The sequence below is a fragment of the Nannospalax galili genome, unplaced genomic scaffold (genome assembly GCF_000622305.1).
Source record: "Nannospalax galili isolate Female #2095 unplaced genomic scaffold, S.galili_v1.0 scaffold266, whole genome shotgun sequence".
In the NCBI taxonomy this organism is placed as follows: domain Eukaryota; kingdom Metazoa; phylum Chordata; class Mammalia; order Rodentia; family Spalacidae; genus Nannospalax; species Nannospalax galili.
The window spans coordinates 1,261,874-1,279,623 of record NW_008355390.1 but is presented as its reverse complement, the minus strand read 5'-3'; the positions used below and the strand labels follow the sequence as shown (position 1 = coordinate 1,279,623).

The 17,750-nt window shown below is 37.1% G+C and overlaps 1 protein-coding gene across 3 annotated transcripts in view; it reads left to right on the top strand.

Annotated features, from left to right (window-relative positions):
* Positions 1–17,750, top strand: part of Usp25 (ubiquitin specific peptidase 25) — a 143,638-nt gene that overhangs the window by 71,871 nt on the left and 54,017 nt on the right. For all 3 annotated transcript variants that reach the window (XM_008852535.3, XM_008852533.3, XM_029555783.1), the window contains 4 exons: positions 266–403; positions 4,286–4,362; positions 12,015–12,088; positions 16,439–16,587. In XM_008852535.3, coding sequence (XP_008850757.1) covers positions 266–403; positions 4,286–4,362; positions 12,015–12,088; positions 16,439–16,587 — 438 coding nt within the window. The remainder of the gene's footprint in view (positions 1–265; positions 404–4,285; positions 4,363–12,014; positions 12,089–16,438; positions 16,588–17,750) is intronic.

Here is a 17,750-nt window from a genome sequence, read left to right as displayed (position 1 = left end):
TCTTAAATGAGGACGATATTCTTGAATGGATAATGACATGGTTTGCTATGAATTTGTGACATTTATGCAGAAATTGTGAGCCTGGCCTAAGATCCTCCATTGTAGTCCTTGTTGTAGTCCCTGCCTCCTTTGAGCTGACATTCTTTCAATATGATACAGAGTTCTGGATTCAGCACCTTGGTTACTGTTAAAGTGAATGTCTGCTGGCTACTAAACAATTCAATTTCATTAAGGTTGCTGTTATTTATATATTATTTTCCTGTAGGAACATCGGAATTTGCCTTTTATGCGGGAACTAAGGTATCTGTTTGCGCTTCTTGTTGGTACCAAAAGGAAGTATGTTGATCCATCTAGAGCAGTTGAAATTCTGAAGGATGCCTTCAAGTCAAATGACTCGCAGCAGGTAGCATTCTGTGCTTTGCAATTAACCATTCACATTTAAACTTACAGATTTTTAAGCTACTTTTCCAAGTGTGTGTGACAATTTCCGATGGCATAATTAAACTTTATTAACAAAATCTTAGAGCCATTGAAAGCATTTTTATTTGGAAAAGTTTTAAATTAAGCAAAAAGTGATCAAATTGGAGGTACTAAGGTAAATGAAATCATTTATAGTATAATTGAAATTAATAAGGAAAAATAATGAACAAAATTAAGCATATTCATGTATAATTAACATTTTTAACAAACTTATGCAAACTCAAATACCAACATATTCTTTGTATTCTACTGTTTATGCTGATAGGGACTACTTTTCCTTAATTACTTGGAAAGGCCTATTTTGGGAAACATTTTATTTTTTATTTTATGCATATGAGTGTATTGCCTGCATGTATGTAAGTGCCTCTGTTGTGCAGTGCCCTCGAAGGTCAAAAGAGGGCATCAGACTCCTCAGGAACCGGAGTTAGGGCCAGTTGTTAGTTGCCAAGTGGGTGCTGGGAACCAAACCTGGGTCCTCTGCAAGAGCAGCCAGTGCTCTTAAAGACCGAGTTACCTCTCTAGACCCTGGAAAGAGCTTTTGAAAAATGCTGACTTAATGTTGCTTTTCTTGCTTTAAATAGTGCTGTCATTGTGCCCTTTTATTTTAGGCAGTATTGGGGTTGGTTTCCTATAAACCAAGCAGTGTCTTTAAGTCAGCTCACTTCTTGAAAAGTCAGAGAAATAAAGAGAGCCACAAGGGACAAATACAATTGTAGAGACTAACATATCCTGGAAAGATGGTGGCTCTGAAGTCACAGTAGACCATGATAAGCCTGAGAAGGGTGTCATTGCAGTGTAGGCTTTGTATTACTGGGAGTTACACTGTGGGAATTCAGAGGGTTCAGAAAAAATTCCGTTTCTGTCTTTTTGTAGGGGATGGGATCCTCTTCCCCTCCTCCACTCCCCGCATCTGCTTTCTTCTTCATTTACTCTATATGACAAATATAAACAGACACAAAGTGCTGACATCACCAGTTTCTAGTGTGGTCTTTTCCTGTTTTCTTTTTTTTTTTTTTTTTTTTTTGTCTTTTTGAGACAGGGTCTCCATGATGTAGCCTTTGCTGGCCTGGAACTCGCTATGTAGACCAGGATGACCTTGAATTCACAAAGATCTGCCTGCTTCTGCATCCCAAGTGCTGGCATTAAAGGCCTATGCCACCACACCCGGTTATATCCATTTACAGCTTTTTCTAAGAAAAAGTGCAATACTTTTCAGGTTTACCATCTATTTAGCTTTGTTATTTATTCTTTATTGTTGTAACAATACTAACCCAAGCCAATAGAAATAATATTCATTGTAGACAGATAGAATGGGATTCTAACCCCCCCCCCACCTTAGAGCTCTCCTGGATCTAAATATATTTCATTTGTTTAATGACTTGTTGGCTGATTTCTAGAGAGTTCTCTTTTTCAGTAGGTGTACTGTCTTCTGCAGCGGCTCTTAGAATACAGTTAATTTTGAACAAGCTTCTGTTCCCTAACATTGTCTTCTGGTGTCGCCTTTTCTCTGTGCTTTTCTTGTTTACTTTTCTGTTATGCTTCCTGTTGTGTGCTCCTGAATGCTGTAGTGAGAACACCTGTCCTTTGAGTAGGTAGTATGGACCAACTAGTTTCATCATTGTTGCCTCTTTTTCTCTGGAGGTCTTTAAAAGTAGGTGCACATCAATTAGGTTGATAGAGGTGTGATTGTCTTCTTTTCTCCAAACTTTTGACTCTGACATACACATTAGTGAGTTAGTAGAACACCTGCATAAGTGATAGGAGTATTGTGATTATTTTCAAGTAATTTACTATTTTGTTTTACCCTCTTTCAAAATGTATCATCTTTAGAAATATTCAGGAGTCTTATGTAAGATCGTTGATGTGTAGTAGTACTGTCAGTTTTAAAAATACTTTTCTTTCAATTTGAAAGTAGAATATTATAGTAAAGACCTCACTTTTTATTTTTTTTTTTTAAAAAGTTATTTTTAATTTATTTGTATGAGTGTTATGAATGCATGCATGTAAGTGTTAGCTACTGTGTGGGTGCTAGGATTCAAACCTGGGTCCTCTGGAAGAGCAGCCAAGTGCTCTTAACCACCGAGCCATCTCTCCAGCCCCGAGATCTCACTTTTTTCATCCTGATGAACTTTGCTAGAATTTTCTTGTGTAATTGTATATTGTAGATTGATTACTTAAAAAGGTAAGAACTAATTCCTTCTAAGATTTGTAATAAATAGAAAACATTTTCATTTCTTTTTAGAAAAGAAAGATTTCAAGATAAGTAAAAACTTTTAAAAATGTGAAATTTATAAACTTTAAGCTTCATGGCTCAACAACAGTAGAAAATTATTAACAGGTCCAAAGCTCAGGGGTAAAATTAAGATGCTGGCAAAGCATGTTCCCTCTGACTACACCATCCTTTTTGCCTCTGCACTTTGGAGGCTCCTGGTATGGCTTTGCTCTGGGAGGCTAGTTTCGATTTCTGTCTGTCTTCAGTTTTTCTTTTTTTTTAAAAAAAAAAAAACAAACAGGAATAGATAACACTGGAGTTAGGGCCTACTTTTATATAGGCTGAATTCACTTTGAGAATCTTACCATAGTTACTTCTAAAAAGACCCATATTCATTTAAGATTTCTTTTTTTAGGTTCTAAGTGAATTCCCTTTTTTTTTTTGGATGGCATTATTTTATCTAAGGTGATACAGATGTTTGCAACTAGTCTTTTTGCAGTTTAGTCCTGTTTGAGTATGTGACGCTGGAATTTTGTATGTATCCAAGACGTTAATATCAACATTTTTAAGGTGAATAGTTTTTTTAAAAATATGATACTGCTTTAGTCTTGAGGCTGTTTTGTTTTGGTAAATAAAGGCAAATTATCTGTATGGATTCATCTATCTATGAAAAATGTTAATACCATTGACTTATTTTTCTTTACTTTTTTTTTGTATATCTATTCCTCTCTTTCTTTTTCTGCTCAGCTGGCCTGGAACTCACTATGTAGACCAGGCTAGCCTCTAACTCACAGAGATCTGCCTACCTCTTTCTCTCAAGTGCTGGGATTAAAGGAGTTTGCCACCACGGTGTGGCTTTTCTCTCTCTTCTAACTCACATTGTGTAAAGAATTATAGTTATGTGTGCAACCACCTATTTCCTTTTTCCTGTCTTAGGGGAGCAACAAACAAACAAAGGCTCTCAGAAGGTGATGTATTTGTCCTGAATGTAGGCTCAGTTTGAGGCTCAGAGGATTGTGGATTCAGTAATTGGATGTCAGTGATTACTTGGGCTTTCTAAGTGCTGAAGCTAAGAAGTATTTTAGTAAAACTAGATACGAATTTAAAAGTGTGCATGAAGTGAAACTAGATATGGATTTAAAGGTGTGCTTGAGTTGATGAATAAAATTGTCAAAAAGCACTAGTCTTTTTTCTAAGAGAAAAGATGGTATCATTTTTTATAAAGCAAGGAGCCATTTGGTGAAATGAGTATTTCATTTTATAAAGATGCATTGCAGACTATGAGGGGAGTAATTAATTTTTACAAACTCGTTTTTTAACATGAGAGAGAGAGAGAGAGTGTGTGTGTGTGTGTGTGTGTGTGTGTGTGTGTGTGCATGTGCACATGCTTTCCCAAATGAAATCCAGTGATTATGATACTCTTTTTTGAATACTGATTTTATATCCTGGTTAAATTATGAAAATTTTTTTATTTATGGAACGCATTCACAAGATGCTTTTGTGAGGAGTTGGTAAGCACATATTCAGTGATTGTCTATAGGTTTTAGCATTTTTACTTAGGATCAAATATTAACAAAACTTTTTTTTCCACAGCAAGATGTGAGTGAATTTACGCATAAATTATTAGATTGGTTAGAAGACGCCTTCCAAATGAAAGCTGAGGAGGAAACGTAAGTTGCTATGATATTTATGATGGAGCTTTAGGAAGTTATGTGTGCAGTACAGAGAAATAAGCAAGACAGAGTTTGGGTATCCCAACATTATCTGTATTGAAAAGCTGCTTCTGAGTTGTAGGAACAAGTTCTCAACAGCTTTTGGTTTCTATTATAAGATTAAAATTTTGTCAGTAAAGTCCAAAAAGTGATTCCTGAGAGGGCTAAACTTACAGCCAAACTCTTTTTCTAGATTCAGCTTTTCATGAGGGAGAATGTGTTAGCTGGAGATAAAGTATGTCACTTTTGGTTACATTCCTTCCATGAGAACCTGAGCACAGGGATAGATAGTTCCCTCATATTCCATGCTGCTTATTCTCAGCCCATTAGGTATTAGCACAAAACCATATGTGTGTGTGTGTGTGTGTGTGTGTGTGTGTGTGTGTGTGTGTGTGCGTGCGTGCGTGCGTGTGTACGTGCGTATGTATGTGCGTATGTATGGGTATCATGTCAAGTGTGCATATTTTTCCTCAGGGATCATTCATCTAATTTTTGAAAACAGGATCTCTCCTTGATTTGGAGTTTGCTGATTAGGTTAGGCTGGCTTGCCAAGGCACTCCGGGGATCCTCCTCTCTTCAACTCAGCACTGGAATTGTAAACATGGGGCACCACACCTGACTTTTTAACATGCGTTTTGGGGATAGAACTCAGGTCCTTGTGCTTGTGGGGTAAATACTTTACCAACTGGGCTATCTCCCCAGCATGATGCTTTGGTTATTTAAAAAAAAAAAAATGTTGTAGCTTGCCTCTTTGGAAGAGTAATTCACTTTCAGGACTGCTGTGTCCCACCTTCCTGAGAGCACTCTTCTTATAAGAACAATTTGCATATATAAATATATTTGCATATATAATATATATTTCCTTTTTTATAAAAGTGTATTTTCATTTCATGTGTATTTGTGTTTTGCCTGCATGTGTGTATGTTCACCATGTGTGTGTCTTGTGCCCATTGAGGCATAGGAGCTTCTGGAATTGGAGCTACAGGCCATTGTTAGCCAACATGTGGGTGCTGGAAACTGAACCCGGGTTCTCTGTAAAATCAGTAGGGCTGTTAACTGTTAAGCCATCTCTCTAGCTCCACCTTTATGTATTTTATTGAACTATCATTTAGACTGCTACTAAAAGGCTCTGACATGAAATCTTCAGCATAAAGCAAACATTCATAGTGTAGAATACAGGCTGAAATCCCAGGCTCAATAAAGTTCTTTCTCTTTTTCTCTATGTTAAATTATGCCCAGCCTCATTGTCTAGTAAAGGTCATGATGACTTAGTTTACAAGGAAGTTTAAAAATGTTTTAAAATGCAGTTATCTATTAAAGATACTCCCTAACTTTGATTGCTGTCAAAATCTAGAAAATAAAAAGTCCAAATGACCTATTTTTGATCTTCTTAAGGCAAAGTCCAGAGAAGTTATACCCATAAATCAGATTCTCTTCTCTTGTGGTTACAAGTCAAGTAACAAAGAAAACTAATTTCCCAGCTCTTTTAGTTTCTGTGGGCTTTATATTATGCCATGTGTGAATAGAGTTGGGGTCCTCAACTGTGGCTCTTGTTCTTTTACTTATGCATGTGTAGCTTCCTCAGCACCTCAGGTTTTGAGCTGCATATGGTTTAATTTTATATTTCAGAAGATGATTAGGTCACATAGAGTTAACACTGGCCACTTGCCCTTGACATATTAAAACAAATGTAAGATGTTAACCTCTTAACTGTCAGTCCACCTGTGTGCTATTGTGCAAACAGTGCAATACTGACTTACGTTGTTGCCAGACAATAGCAGAAATTTAGCATAAACAGTTAGCTCAGAAAACTCTGTTGGCTTTAGTTCTTCAGAATGTATGTTCATCATTTAGAGTGAGTTGGCTGTAAACAGTTGTTTGTGAATTTAAACTAAGTTAGGAGCAATTAAGTGATTATAGTGCTTTGCCCAGCTTTGATCAGTGAAGTTTCTTACTGCAGCGGGTGGTGGTTAGTGTAGAAACCCATAACTGGCCAAGCTGGCCAGTGTGTTGATAATTAGTGTTGATGGAGTGCTCAGCCCTAAATGGGAGAGCCATCTTACCTCCAAGATCCAGGGAACATCATGGAAGAGAGAGAGGAAAAGATCTGAGAAACAGGTGGAGAGATGTGCAACCAAAAGGCATTTTCTGGACATGGCGTACCCTTTGCATTCAGGATCTCACTGCAGGTGTGGTTATCTGCATAGGATTCACCCATGAGTTTTTTTTTTATCTTGGATTGGGATGGGGCCTATGAGACTGTACCCCTCCCTGAGGCACTTTTGGCAATTGAAAGTTGTTGGGGGGGAGTGGTGTTAGCCACCAATAAGTTGCCATTGCACCAATAAATAATCTTTCACCCATGCTCTGGCAAGAAACTCTAATTAAACCTAGGGGATAACACCAAAAAGAAGCCATGAAACTAGGATGGGTGGTTGGGAAGAGGAATTTCAGTGAGAGAGGGAATAAGATGAGCCAGGGAAATCAGGGTATGAAAAATTCTCAAAGTTATCACACAAATGCATGAAAAGGTCAAATAATAAAAAATTTTTAAAAATTAGTTGTATGTTTAATAAAATGTACATCTGATTAAAATAAAATTAAATTATCAGTAAGTCTGTGCTATTTGAGGGAACGAAATTCTCTTTTGCAAACTATCTCAATCATAGAGTAGGGCATCTGAGAGCTACTTTCTGATTGATTTCTTTAGAAGTTTATGGTGTTGACCATCTGGTGTCCTTTTCTGTCCACCAAACTCTAGTTGTATTTTCCTTCTGAACTCACTTGTTGCCCATCAGCACTCCATTGAATGGAAGCTCTCATATTTATTACCTGTTCTGGAGCTGTAGTGCCTCTAGCACTATTTTGCTATAAATTGCTTAGGCCTGTGAAACCTGCCTCCAGGGCTGGATTCTGTCTTTTTTTCATCACAGTCTCATGTTGAAATCTTCCTGTTCAGACTCTTGAACTGAGTCTGCTCTTGATGCTTCTGACACCAGTGACCTAGCGTCCAATAAAGAAGGTTATACCTGTGCAGGACAATTTTGATTTTACCTTTGTAGTGTTACAAGCCTTGAGTATACTTCTCGATGCTCCATCACAGTTAAGTTACATGCTTACCTTCAGAGTTAAGTTACATGCTTACATAAATTATGTGTGTATGTGTATATGTGTGTGCATATCCCCCTCCCCTAATCTTTGGGGAAAGTGTGATGGCCAATTTGAAAGATCAACTTGCCACACATTGGAAATACCTGAGAAGATCACCTCAAAATTGAGGCATTATCTAGATCAGGTTGGCCTGTACGTATGGCTGTGTCTTGATTGTTAATTGAGGTTGGAGGCATCTTCAACTTGTTGCCTGTCATCACTCCATTGAATGGGCTGAGTCCTGAGCTGTATGAGTAAAGAAAGCTAGTCAAACATACCTTTCACCACTTGGTTTCTTTTTGGTCAGGGTGTTTTATCGCTTCAATAGAAATGAAACTTAGATTTTGGACATTTTGTTAGTCTCTGCTTCATACAGGGCAAGACCTCCTTGATGGATCTGAGTATATTTTCTTCCTGTTCTATGTTTTAGGCTTTATGTTTGCTTTTTTAAAAAAAAGTATTCTTCTGGTTGTGTTCTGATTGTTTCCTCATAGTGAGAATTAGTGAAATTTGAGTTAGGATATCTAAGTTGTTGATCTTTAAATACACTTTGCTTTTGTCTCTTCTCCTCTCTGACTAGGTAGGCCCCACCAGTGTTGTGGAATTCCCAAGTATGGGATTACCTGGCTGTCCACTCCGAGTGGTTGTTTCTCATGTTTCTTGCACTTTATTTGCTAGAGATAATGTCACAAAGTAGTTGAAAATAAAATTAACAGAGTGGAACAGTCACTTTATGTCCATCTGTTAACTATTAAGTCTTGTAAGTTCATGTAAGTTCTCTCAAAATTTTGAATGTTTTACCCTGAAATTCCTCATTTTTTCTATCAGGTGACCATTTTAGAGGGCGTCCTGTCTAAAGCCTTTTATCTGTAACTACATTGGTTAGTTTTTGTCCACTTAATACAAACTAGAGTCACCTAAGAAGAAAGAAGTTCAACTGAAGAATTACTGAAAACAGATTGCTCCATGATCATGTCTGTGAGGCATTTTCTTGGCTGCTGGTTGATGTAGAAGGGCCCAGCCCACTGTGGCTGGTGTCATCCAAAGGGCAAGTGGGCCTGAGCTATATAAGAAAAGTGAGTAAGCAGTGTTCTGTGGTCTCTGCTTCAGTTTCTACCTCCCCCTAAGTCCCTGCCCCTGCCCCAGCTTCCCTCAGTGATGGATTGATGTGAAGTGATAATTTTTACCATTTTTTCTGAAATCAAATTTTACTTGAAATACATCTTTTTCACATTTATTTCTCAGTAGATTTTGGTTTGTTCTTTCTTTGTGGAGCTAAGCTAATATGAACCACTTGCTATGCCCATCTCAAGGGAAGGCTTTCCAGTTGTTCAGGCAAGCTGGTGTATGAGTACCTGGAGGAACTCATCCTGTTTCTTTGATCATGGGAAACACATCCATTTCTCCCAGTGTTTTGCATGCATCATCTTTGTACCAAAGACTAAACAACTGGGGAAACACTGACCCAAAACAGTCTCAATTACCTTTCTATGCTATTGTACTCCTGCGATTATACTTAAAAGTTTTCTTCAGTGAGTTTAGTTTCTTTGTCTTTGACATTGATATCAGACTAGTTTTCTTCTACTTTCATGCAGGTGACGGATGCATCTCTTTCTTCATAGGACTTTCATGTGTTTTTACCTGCTTCTCAGTTGTGCTTCTTCCATGTCTTTTGCTGTAACTGCAGAGCATTCCTGAGGTTCATTGTCTGACATTCAGAAGAATATCCAGGAAAATGTAAAGAACAAGGTAGATAGTTTCTGAAATGTTCTTGCCTGATGCCTTAGGGAAGATTATTGGGTAAATTTCAGTGGAGAGCATGCCTGAATTCACACAGACAATTTGAAAATAACTTTAAAATTAGTATAGCCATTCAACACCCAGTGGCTTCTGCCACCAGAATGTTGAATATTTTTTAAACATGGAAATAATGAGGCCACAGGAGTGGTATTCCCACTAATATTTATATCTAAAGACTCAGACTTTTCAGTCTTTGAACTGAAAGGCTTTTCGCGACATTAAATCAGTTTCAAGTTTTTTTCACTATCACAGTTTAGAAAAATCTTTAGTATAAAGATGCATAGAGATTAAGTCTCTTCTATTAGAGTACCTCAATATTATAGTCAGATTTAAGTTCTCTGATTGGGCTGTATTATTATGTGGCTGGCAACAACCTCCAAACTCTAGTGCCTTACACAATGTCCACATGTAAACCATATATGTCAGCAAGGTGCTCTGCTGTCTGCTCACTTAGGGTTACAGGCCAGCAGAGGTGTCATCCCTCATAGACTTGCAGAATCATCCTGACAGTGAAATATCACACTAACTCTCAAAGGTTCTGCTCAGGAAAGCCAAATACCACATTTGCTCCCATTTTGTTGGTAAAAGCAAGTCATTGTTAATTGTAGAGTGAATGAACAGTTCATACCCTTTAAGTGACTGCTATCAAAACAATAATACTATAATTATAATAATAGTGATAATGTGGAGACATTTGAATTTTTTTGTAATGTTGACATACAACAGCCATAGAAAATAGTGTGGTGGTGCTTCAAGGGATTAGACATAGATTACCATATGATCTTGCATTTTTGCTTCAGGGTACTAAAAGAAACTCTTTGCTTGCTTCCAAAGATTTGAAAACAGGGTCTGTATTAGTTATTTTTCTGTTATTGAGATAAAATATCATGACTAAGGCATCTTATAGAAAGAAGGAAGAGATTATTTGGCTTATGGTTCTGGAAGGAGGGTCCCCAATGGCAGGGGAATCAGAAAGAGACCAGAGCAGGAAGACAAGCACTCACATCTTCAAGGATGCCAAGGAAGTAGAGAGAAACTGGAACTATGAATTCTCAAAGCCCACCTCTTGTGACATGCTTCCTCCAGCAAGGCCACATCTCCTAAACCTCTGCAAATAGTGCCACCAAATGGGACCAAATACTTAAATACTTGGGACACTTCTCATTCAAACTACCACAGGGTTTGAAAGCAGTATTTGTATACCTATGATCATAGCAACATTATTTCTAATAGCCAAATATCCATTGATTCTAATAGCCAAATGTTCATTGAGCAAAATGTGATATATACAAATAATAGGAGATTATTCAGCTTTCAAAGAATGGAAATTCTGACCCTAATCTAGATGGAACAGGAAAATATGTTAAGTGAAATTTAGCTAGTCAAAAAAAAAATGCAAACATAGGGTCATTTCTATGTATGAGATAGCATGTTGTCAAGCTCATAGAAGCAGAAAGTTGAACAGTTGGTATCAGGCTGGGAAGAGGGGAAAAGTAACTTGATTAATGAATATAGAATTTGATCTTTGCAAGAAGAATAGTTCTAGAGATTGGTTATATAAGATTAGTATGCCTAACATTTTAGAACTGTAGCCTTGAAATGGTTAATATGGTAAATTCTGTGTGTTTTAAAACCATTATTAAAAATCAAATTAAAAGTGAGCAGGATTGTACATCTTATTATGTACCTAAAACTGAAGGGCTGTAAAATATTTTGAACATTCAAGACAAGCACACTGCCTGTTGGAGTCGCTGTTAAGTCTGTGTGAAGCACTTAACACCATAGATCTAAGGATCACAGAATGACTGTGTAACATGTTGAGCAAGATGTTGAGCAAGACAGATGTTTGCCTCTTTTTCAAAAAACTTCACAAGTCAGTTTATTAATTTAAACACAATGAAGAAAATTTCTTTATATAGTTGTGAATAAAGCAAACTGACACAGTAAGATCAAGAAAACTTGATTTTAGAGCCACATTGTACAAATCCTAAAAAGATGATGTAAAAATTGCTGATTTTGCTTTCTCCCTCAAAGAAAATAGACAAGAAAACCCATGCTGAACAGTTTGGAAAGTTTCAGAGGTGACTGGCTCTTCAAGCTGCATCAGCTTTGGGAAGAATGGCTGCCACTACTTAGTACCTCTGTTTCGGGACTGGCCTTCATTGATAGCTGCTGTTTTCACTGATAGCTGCTGTTTTACATTTATTCACTTTTCTGTGGGAAATGACTTAAATATTTTTTTTAGAAATCTATTCAAATTAAAAGTGTTTTTCTCCTTTGCTCAATAAGGCTAGCATTGTACAGACATAAAATTGTCTGACTGAGGTGTACGAGAACAATAGAGAGCGAGCACCTTGTGAGCATAGTCAGCTGCTCTTCTTAAGTTTGGTCCATGGAGTAACTCATTCCAGCCTTCATCTCCATCATGCCAGTTCAATTACTGTAATTATTCTTAGTTGACAGGTTAGAAAATTGAAGAATAAGTTTAAGTACCTTGCCGAAGGTGACATAATAAATAACAGAACCCTGTGTACAATAGCCGTATGAATGTTACCATCTTGTCATATATTGGTTCTTTTAATGCTTCCTTTTAAATGTTTTCTCAATTATTTATAGGTACCAAAGTTATAAGCATATTTATACTTTTTTACATGCTTTAGGGATGAAGAAAAGCCAAAGAATCCCATGGTAGAGTTGTTCTATGGAAGATTCCTTGCTGTGGGAGTGCTTGAAGGTATAGTTAAACTTTTATGTTTTATTGCAAGTGAAAGGACATCCATTAGCTCTTTTATCTTGAGACTGGCTGTGTGTGCTGGTGGTTTTAATTTTAATTGGATCTGCTCTGTCTAGTAGCCCCTGCTTCACTGCTTTTATCAATCATTTGTACAGAAGTTACCAAATGAAAAGGGAGGTACGGAGTGTGTGTTCACACTGTACTACATTTTATCCTAAAACTATTTCCAGTGAATGGGCTTTCATAATACTGAGAGCTTTCACAGTGCAGAGATTCAGTAGATTGTAGAGAGCTGACAGGACACTCAGGATTTTTAAATTTTCTAGCATTTGCCATTTTAGATTTTTCAGATTAGAGTTATTCAACTCAGATGGGGAAGCAGTTCGCTGGTAGAGTGCTTACCTAGCATATACAACATACAAGTTTCTCTCCCCAGTGCTCAGGAGAAGGAGAAAGGGAAGGAAAGTCTTCAAGAAATTCAGATATAGGATTCTCAACCTGCACTGGAATTGAATGACAGTCTTGGTATGGTGTTTACTTTTTGAAATTTGAATTGCTGGGCATGGTGTCGCACACCTTTAATCCCAACACTTGGGAGGCAGAGCCAGGTAATCTCTGTGAGTTCAAGGTCAACCTGATCTATGGGACAGCTGGGGCCACAGGGAGACCCTCTCTCAAAAAGACCAAACAAAGAAAAACTGAATTTAGCAACTTAGCATTGAGTATTGTAGTGTGATTATAAAATCCTTACTCATTTTTAAACAGATAGTACTTTCATTTTGAAAAACCAGTTAAGAATGGTATTACATACTCTGTTTTAGTAGTTGCTTAAAATTTTGGCTTCCTAAGTTTTTATTGTCATAATAGCATAATTATTTAGGCCTCTTAAGTTTCTGTTTGGTTTCTCTCAGAAAGGAAGGAAACCAGACTGAGGAAGTATAATTTTCTGTAATATTTTGAATCCCAAGCTATAAATATATGAAAAAAATTCCCCCAAGTGTCACAATGAATTTTTCAGATTGCTCAAAGCATAAAATTTATAAATTTGTTTTTCCTTAATCACCTTAAATAAGGCAGATACAAAACTGAGTATTAGGCATTTAGAAGTTTATAATAAGGTTAAGTACTTTTTTTTTTTTTTGCTTCAAATGCTACATATCATTATAAGTGAAATGTTTTACCTAGTATATTGCATTAAATTTTCTGACAGTTCTGATTTATCTGGTGGGATTGTTGAAATCAGGAATTGGGTCCAAGCAGGTTGAAACTGGGCACTGTTTATTATATCCTTCCGAGCCTTTCTGTCTGTAGTAGGATTCTTCACAGCAATTACTGCATCTTTATACTTGGTGTCAGTCACTTACTTCACAGCTGTTAAGATAATCAATGTAGCTTTAATACATTTCCACTTGAACTGTTTGTTGTAGTGAATAGAATTGATTTTTAGAGTACTTTCTTATTGTCATGTTTTCATCTGCAATGCTGTTTATTTACTAAAGCTTTCTCCTGTCAGAACATTCTCAGCATTTGGAGAACCTCTACTGCATTGACATCTTCTCTTTGTTACTCTCAGTCCTTTTCTGTACTCGCTTTTCTTCCTGGTGTTCAGTCAAGATCACCCTTAAACTGCCTCTTCTCCATTCCCTCTGGTGCCTCCTTCCTGACTGTTGTCCAGCTCTTATTAACCTGTTCGCCTCAGCTCTCCATATAGTGAGGACCTGAAAGTTGCTGAGTAATAAATAGTTCTAGATAGCTGTAATGGATCATGTCCATGGTGATAGTACAGAATCTTAGCCAGGCTTGGTGGTACACATCTTTAATCCCAGTCCTTGGGAGCCACAGGCAAGCAGATCTCTGTCAGTTCAAGGCCAGCCTGGTCTACAAAGTGAGTTCCAGGCCAGCTGGGGCTACTAGGAGCCCCTACAGAAGTGAGTGTCGCCTACCTGTGCTTGTAACCTCTCCTACCAAACTACATATCTTCTTTAGGGACTATTTTCATTTTTTCCCACTCATTTCAGGTTCAATTCTTTGTCTCTTCATTCTCTGAGAAACAGCTTTTCTGATTTCATAAATTTACTGTGAAGCCAATGAAACCTGCCCCAAGGCTCTGAATCTAATTCTACTTCCCTCATATAGGAGCCTCAGGCTTCTTTATCTGTTCACACCTCCACTGCATCCTTTTCATTGTTCTCTTTAGAAATAAAGGAACTGTCAAACATCATATCAAGGGACCATTTTTCTGTGTTGAATTCTGTGTCCTGTTTTCATTCAGACTTACTCCATTCTCTCACATTTCTGAGTCTTTAAATTCTTCCTCTCTGTTCTATTTCACCTCAGTATTTAGACATGTTCTGGCATCTCACATCTTAAAAATTAAAAAGCAAATCCCTTCTGATAATCCTTTTTTGAGCATTTAAACTTCATTTCTACTCAGAGTTAAGCCCCTTTGTAATGAGGAGTTGGTTTCACCTGCTTACTCCTCATTTCTTCAACATTTCCTATGTTAGCTGCTGGCCCCACAACTCTAAAGGGCATCTTCTAAGGTTATTGATTTCCTGCATATGGTCAAATCCATTGAATGTCTTTCAGTTGTCATACTGAACACTTGTCGTTTATTAAGGCATTGGGCATTGGCTCTTCTTCACCTCTCTATTTTGCTTTTTCATTAAAAGCAAAATTCTTTGGTTTCTGGGATATCACATTTGCTTGGCTTTTTTTTCCTACCTGTGTGGGTACGTCTTATGAGATGAATGTGTGCGTGCGTGCGTGTGTTTTCTTGTGTATAAAGAAGGTCCTCTGGCATTACATGGGTTTCTTAGTTTTCTCCTATCCATGGACAGTCTCTTTCATCAACCTGATTTTGCACTAGCAGTTCTTCTGCTTCACCAGGCTACCAGTCCCAGGTGTAGACTATGTACCCACTGTCTTTAGATGGAAATTTCTTGGGCTATTGCCAATGATTTATATTGTTGCTCCAGAACAAAGGGACAAAATGTCCTTGGTTCCTCTTGACTGGTGCTGCTTTCAGTCCCTAGAAACCATCTGTTGTCCACACTAGAAATCTAGGAATGTGTCATTCTCATCTTTCTGACTGCTGTCTGCTCTCTTTTCTGTAAGCCAGCCAGTTAATCCCAGCTCCACTGTGTATATTAATGTGAGTGTCTGTGTATGTATGTTTATACTCAATTCCATGTAAATTTTATTTTGGGATGAATTCTGCAACAGTCTTTTAATAGTATATCACCTACTTCATCCAGAATCCATGAAGGCTTCTAATTCTGCTACTCATAGGTCTGACTCTTCCATGGCTTTCTATTTTACTGAATACTGTGACAGAAAATTCCAAGCAGGACTGTAAGATATTATCATTCTTGACCCCCACCTAACTTCATTGTCATCACTCTGTCTGCAAACTTTTCAAACCTTCCTTTGATTCCTTAAGTATTCCAAATTCTTTGAAGCCTTAATGTCGCGGTTATTCTGTTCTATGGCCAAGAATATTCTACACCCATGACAATCAGGCCTTCCACACACCATTCAATTTCACATCTCAATTTAATTCTTGTTTTGCTCTGGAAGTCTCCACTGCCCTACTATACATCTCCTAACACTATGTTAGCTCTTCCTATATACTTGCATAGCACTTTTATTCCATTTCTAAAAATTTATTATTTTTATTTTTTTTTTATGTGTATGAGTATACTGCCTGCATGTATGTGAGTGCACCTGTGCCATGCAGTATCTCAGAGGTCAGAAGAGGGCTTCAGATTCCCTTGGAACTCGAGTTACGGACAGTTCGTAGCTGCCATGTGGGTGCTGGGAATCAAACCCGGGTCCTCTGCAAGAGCAGTCAGTGCTCTTAACTGCTGAGCCATCTCTCCAGCCCCTTATTCCATATTTTTTATAACAAGTGTATTGATGAATCATTAGTTGGATTATAAGTACATGAAATGAATGTGTACGATATTTTACAAACAAAACTTAGTTTTGTCAGTTCAAATTCATACTCCTTTTAAGAGTTTACTGCCACACATGTATATATACACGTACCCAACACATAGCCAGTGTTAGCATAGTATTTTAGCCTGAAGAAGTGCTTTTTGAAAGAGTTCATATCTCTATCTCTCTATATATGTGTTTACATTCATATATGTTGTGTGTAAATGTTGTGTATGACTGGCTATGAATGTACATGCCTATATGTGTAAGCCAATAGGAAAGTTATACTAACTGATTATTTGGTGTATTGTCATTGTTAACTGTTTTAAGTTTAGGAAAGAATCCATATATATACTTTTAGTAGCTGAAAAGTTGTATTGAGAAGCTTTAACTTTTCTACCCTTCCTATAGGAAAAAAATTTGAAAACACTGAAATGTTTGGTCAGTATCCACTTCAGGTCAATGCATTCAAAGATCTGCATGAGTGCCTAGAAGCTGCAATGATTGAAGGAGAAATTGAATCCTTACATTCAGATAATTCAGGAAAATCAGGTCAAGAGGTGGGTTTAGCATTTTCTTTGTCTTCTTTCCTTCCCCAAATCTTTCTTACAATGGCATAAAGCAAGTTTAAGGTTGCTACTGATGGAGAAAGTGCTCAAAATAAGTTTAGATATAAGTATGATAATTTAGATATTTGGGAAACTTGCACGGAATATATGATGTAAAACCTATGTTAAATTCTCATCTAAAAGTAATCTCTTCCCTCCCCTCCCTTCCCTTCCCCTTCCTTTCTGTTAAGAATCTGTCTTTAAGCAAACAGAATACAATTCCTGGAAGTTAAAAGAGAAAAACACTGATATTAGGGTCAGTGTTTATATAGGCTCATGTTAATACATATCATATGTTGTTGGAATTTGCCTGAAAATAAGCACATTCCTTTTCTTATGAAATTACCGTTCGATTACATAAGTTGGAAGAACCTGCTTTCTCAAGAAAGATCTGATTACAAAGCATGGTATAAACCTACTTATCTACAGTGGTGTCTTACTTTCCAAAACCCACCCATTTCTCTGTATCTTTATCATCAACCCTGTTTTCATCAATCTGTATATTTATCTATTGGGGAGTGTGGATGCTATAGTTAGAAAACAGTACAAATCATGTTTTCTCTAAATCAAGTCACTGGGAAGCAATTGGTGATGGATATCTTGGTGAAAACTCCGTGCCTAAGAATATATAGATTTTTATCTGTGTCATTTACTGTTACATTCTTAGTGGATAGGATGGTGACTGCAAATAGAGTAATGTAATCCATATGAAATATTTCAGTGCTTACCCCCAAAATTTATAAGGCTTGCATATTGAACAGGTGCTTAAGAATACAGTGATGCTGGGTTTGACAGTACATGTATGTAATTCCAGCACTAGGAGTGTTGAGGCAGGAGGATCATGAGTTCAAGGGTAGCCTTGGAATCATACTGATTTTGAAGCCAGCCTGGGCTATGAGACTCCCCACTAACCTCCAAAAAGAAGAAATATTAAGTGCTAATATCCATTTATTTTAATAACACTGGGCTCTTTTGTAAATAAATTACATTTATCTAAATTGAGAGATCTTTACCATTAACCCTTTCTTATTTTAGCATTCAGCATTTTGCTTCCCCAATGATGAAAAAAATCATTTAAAATAAAAGATATCTATTTGGAATAATTTTTTTACTTT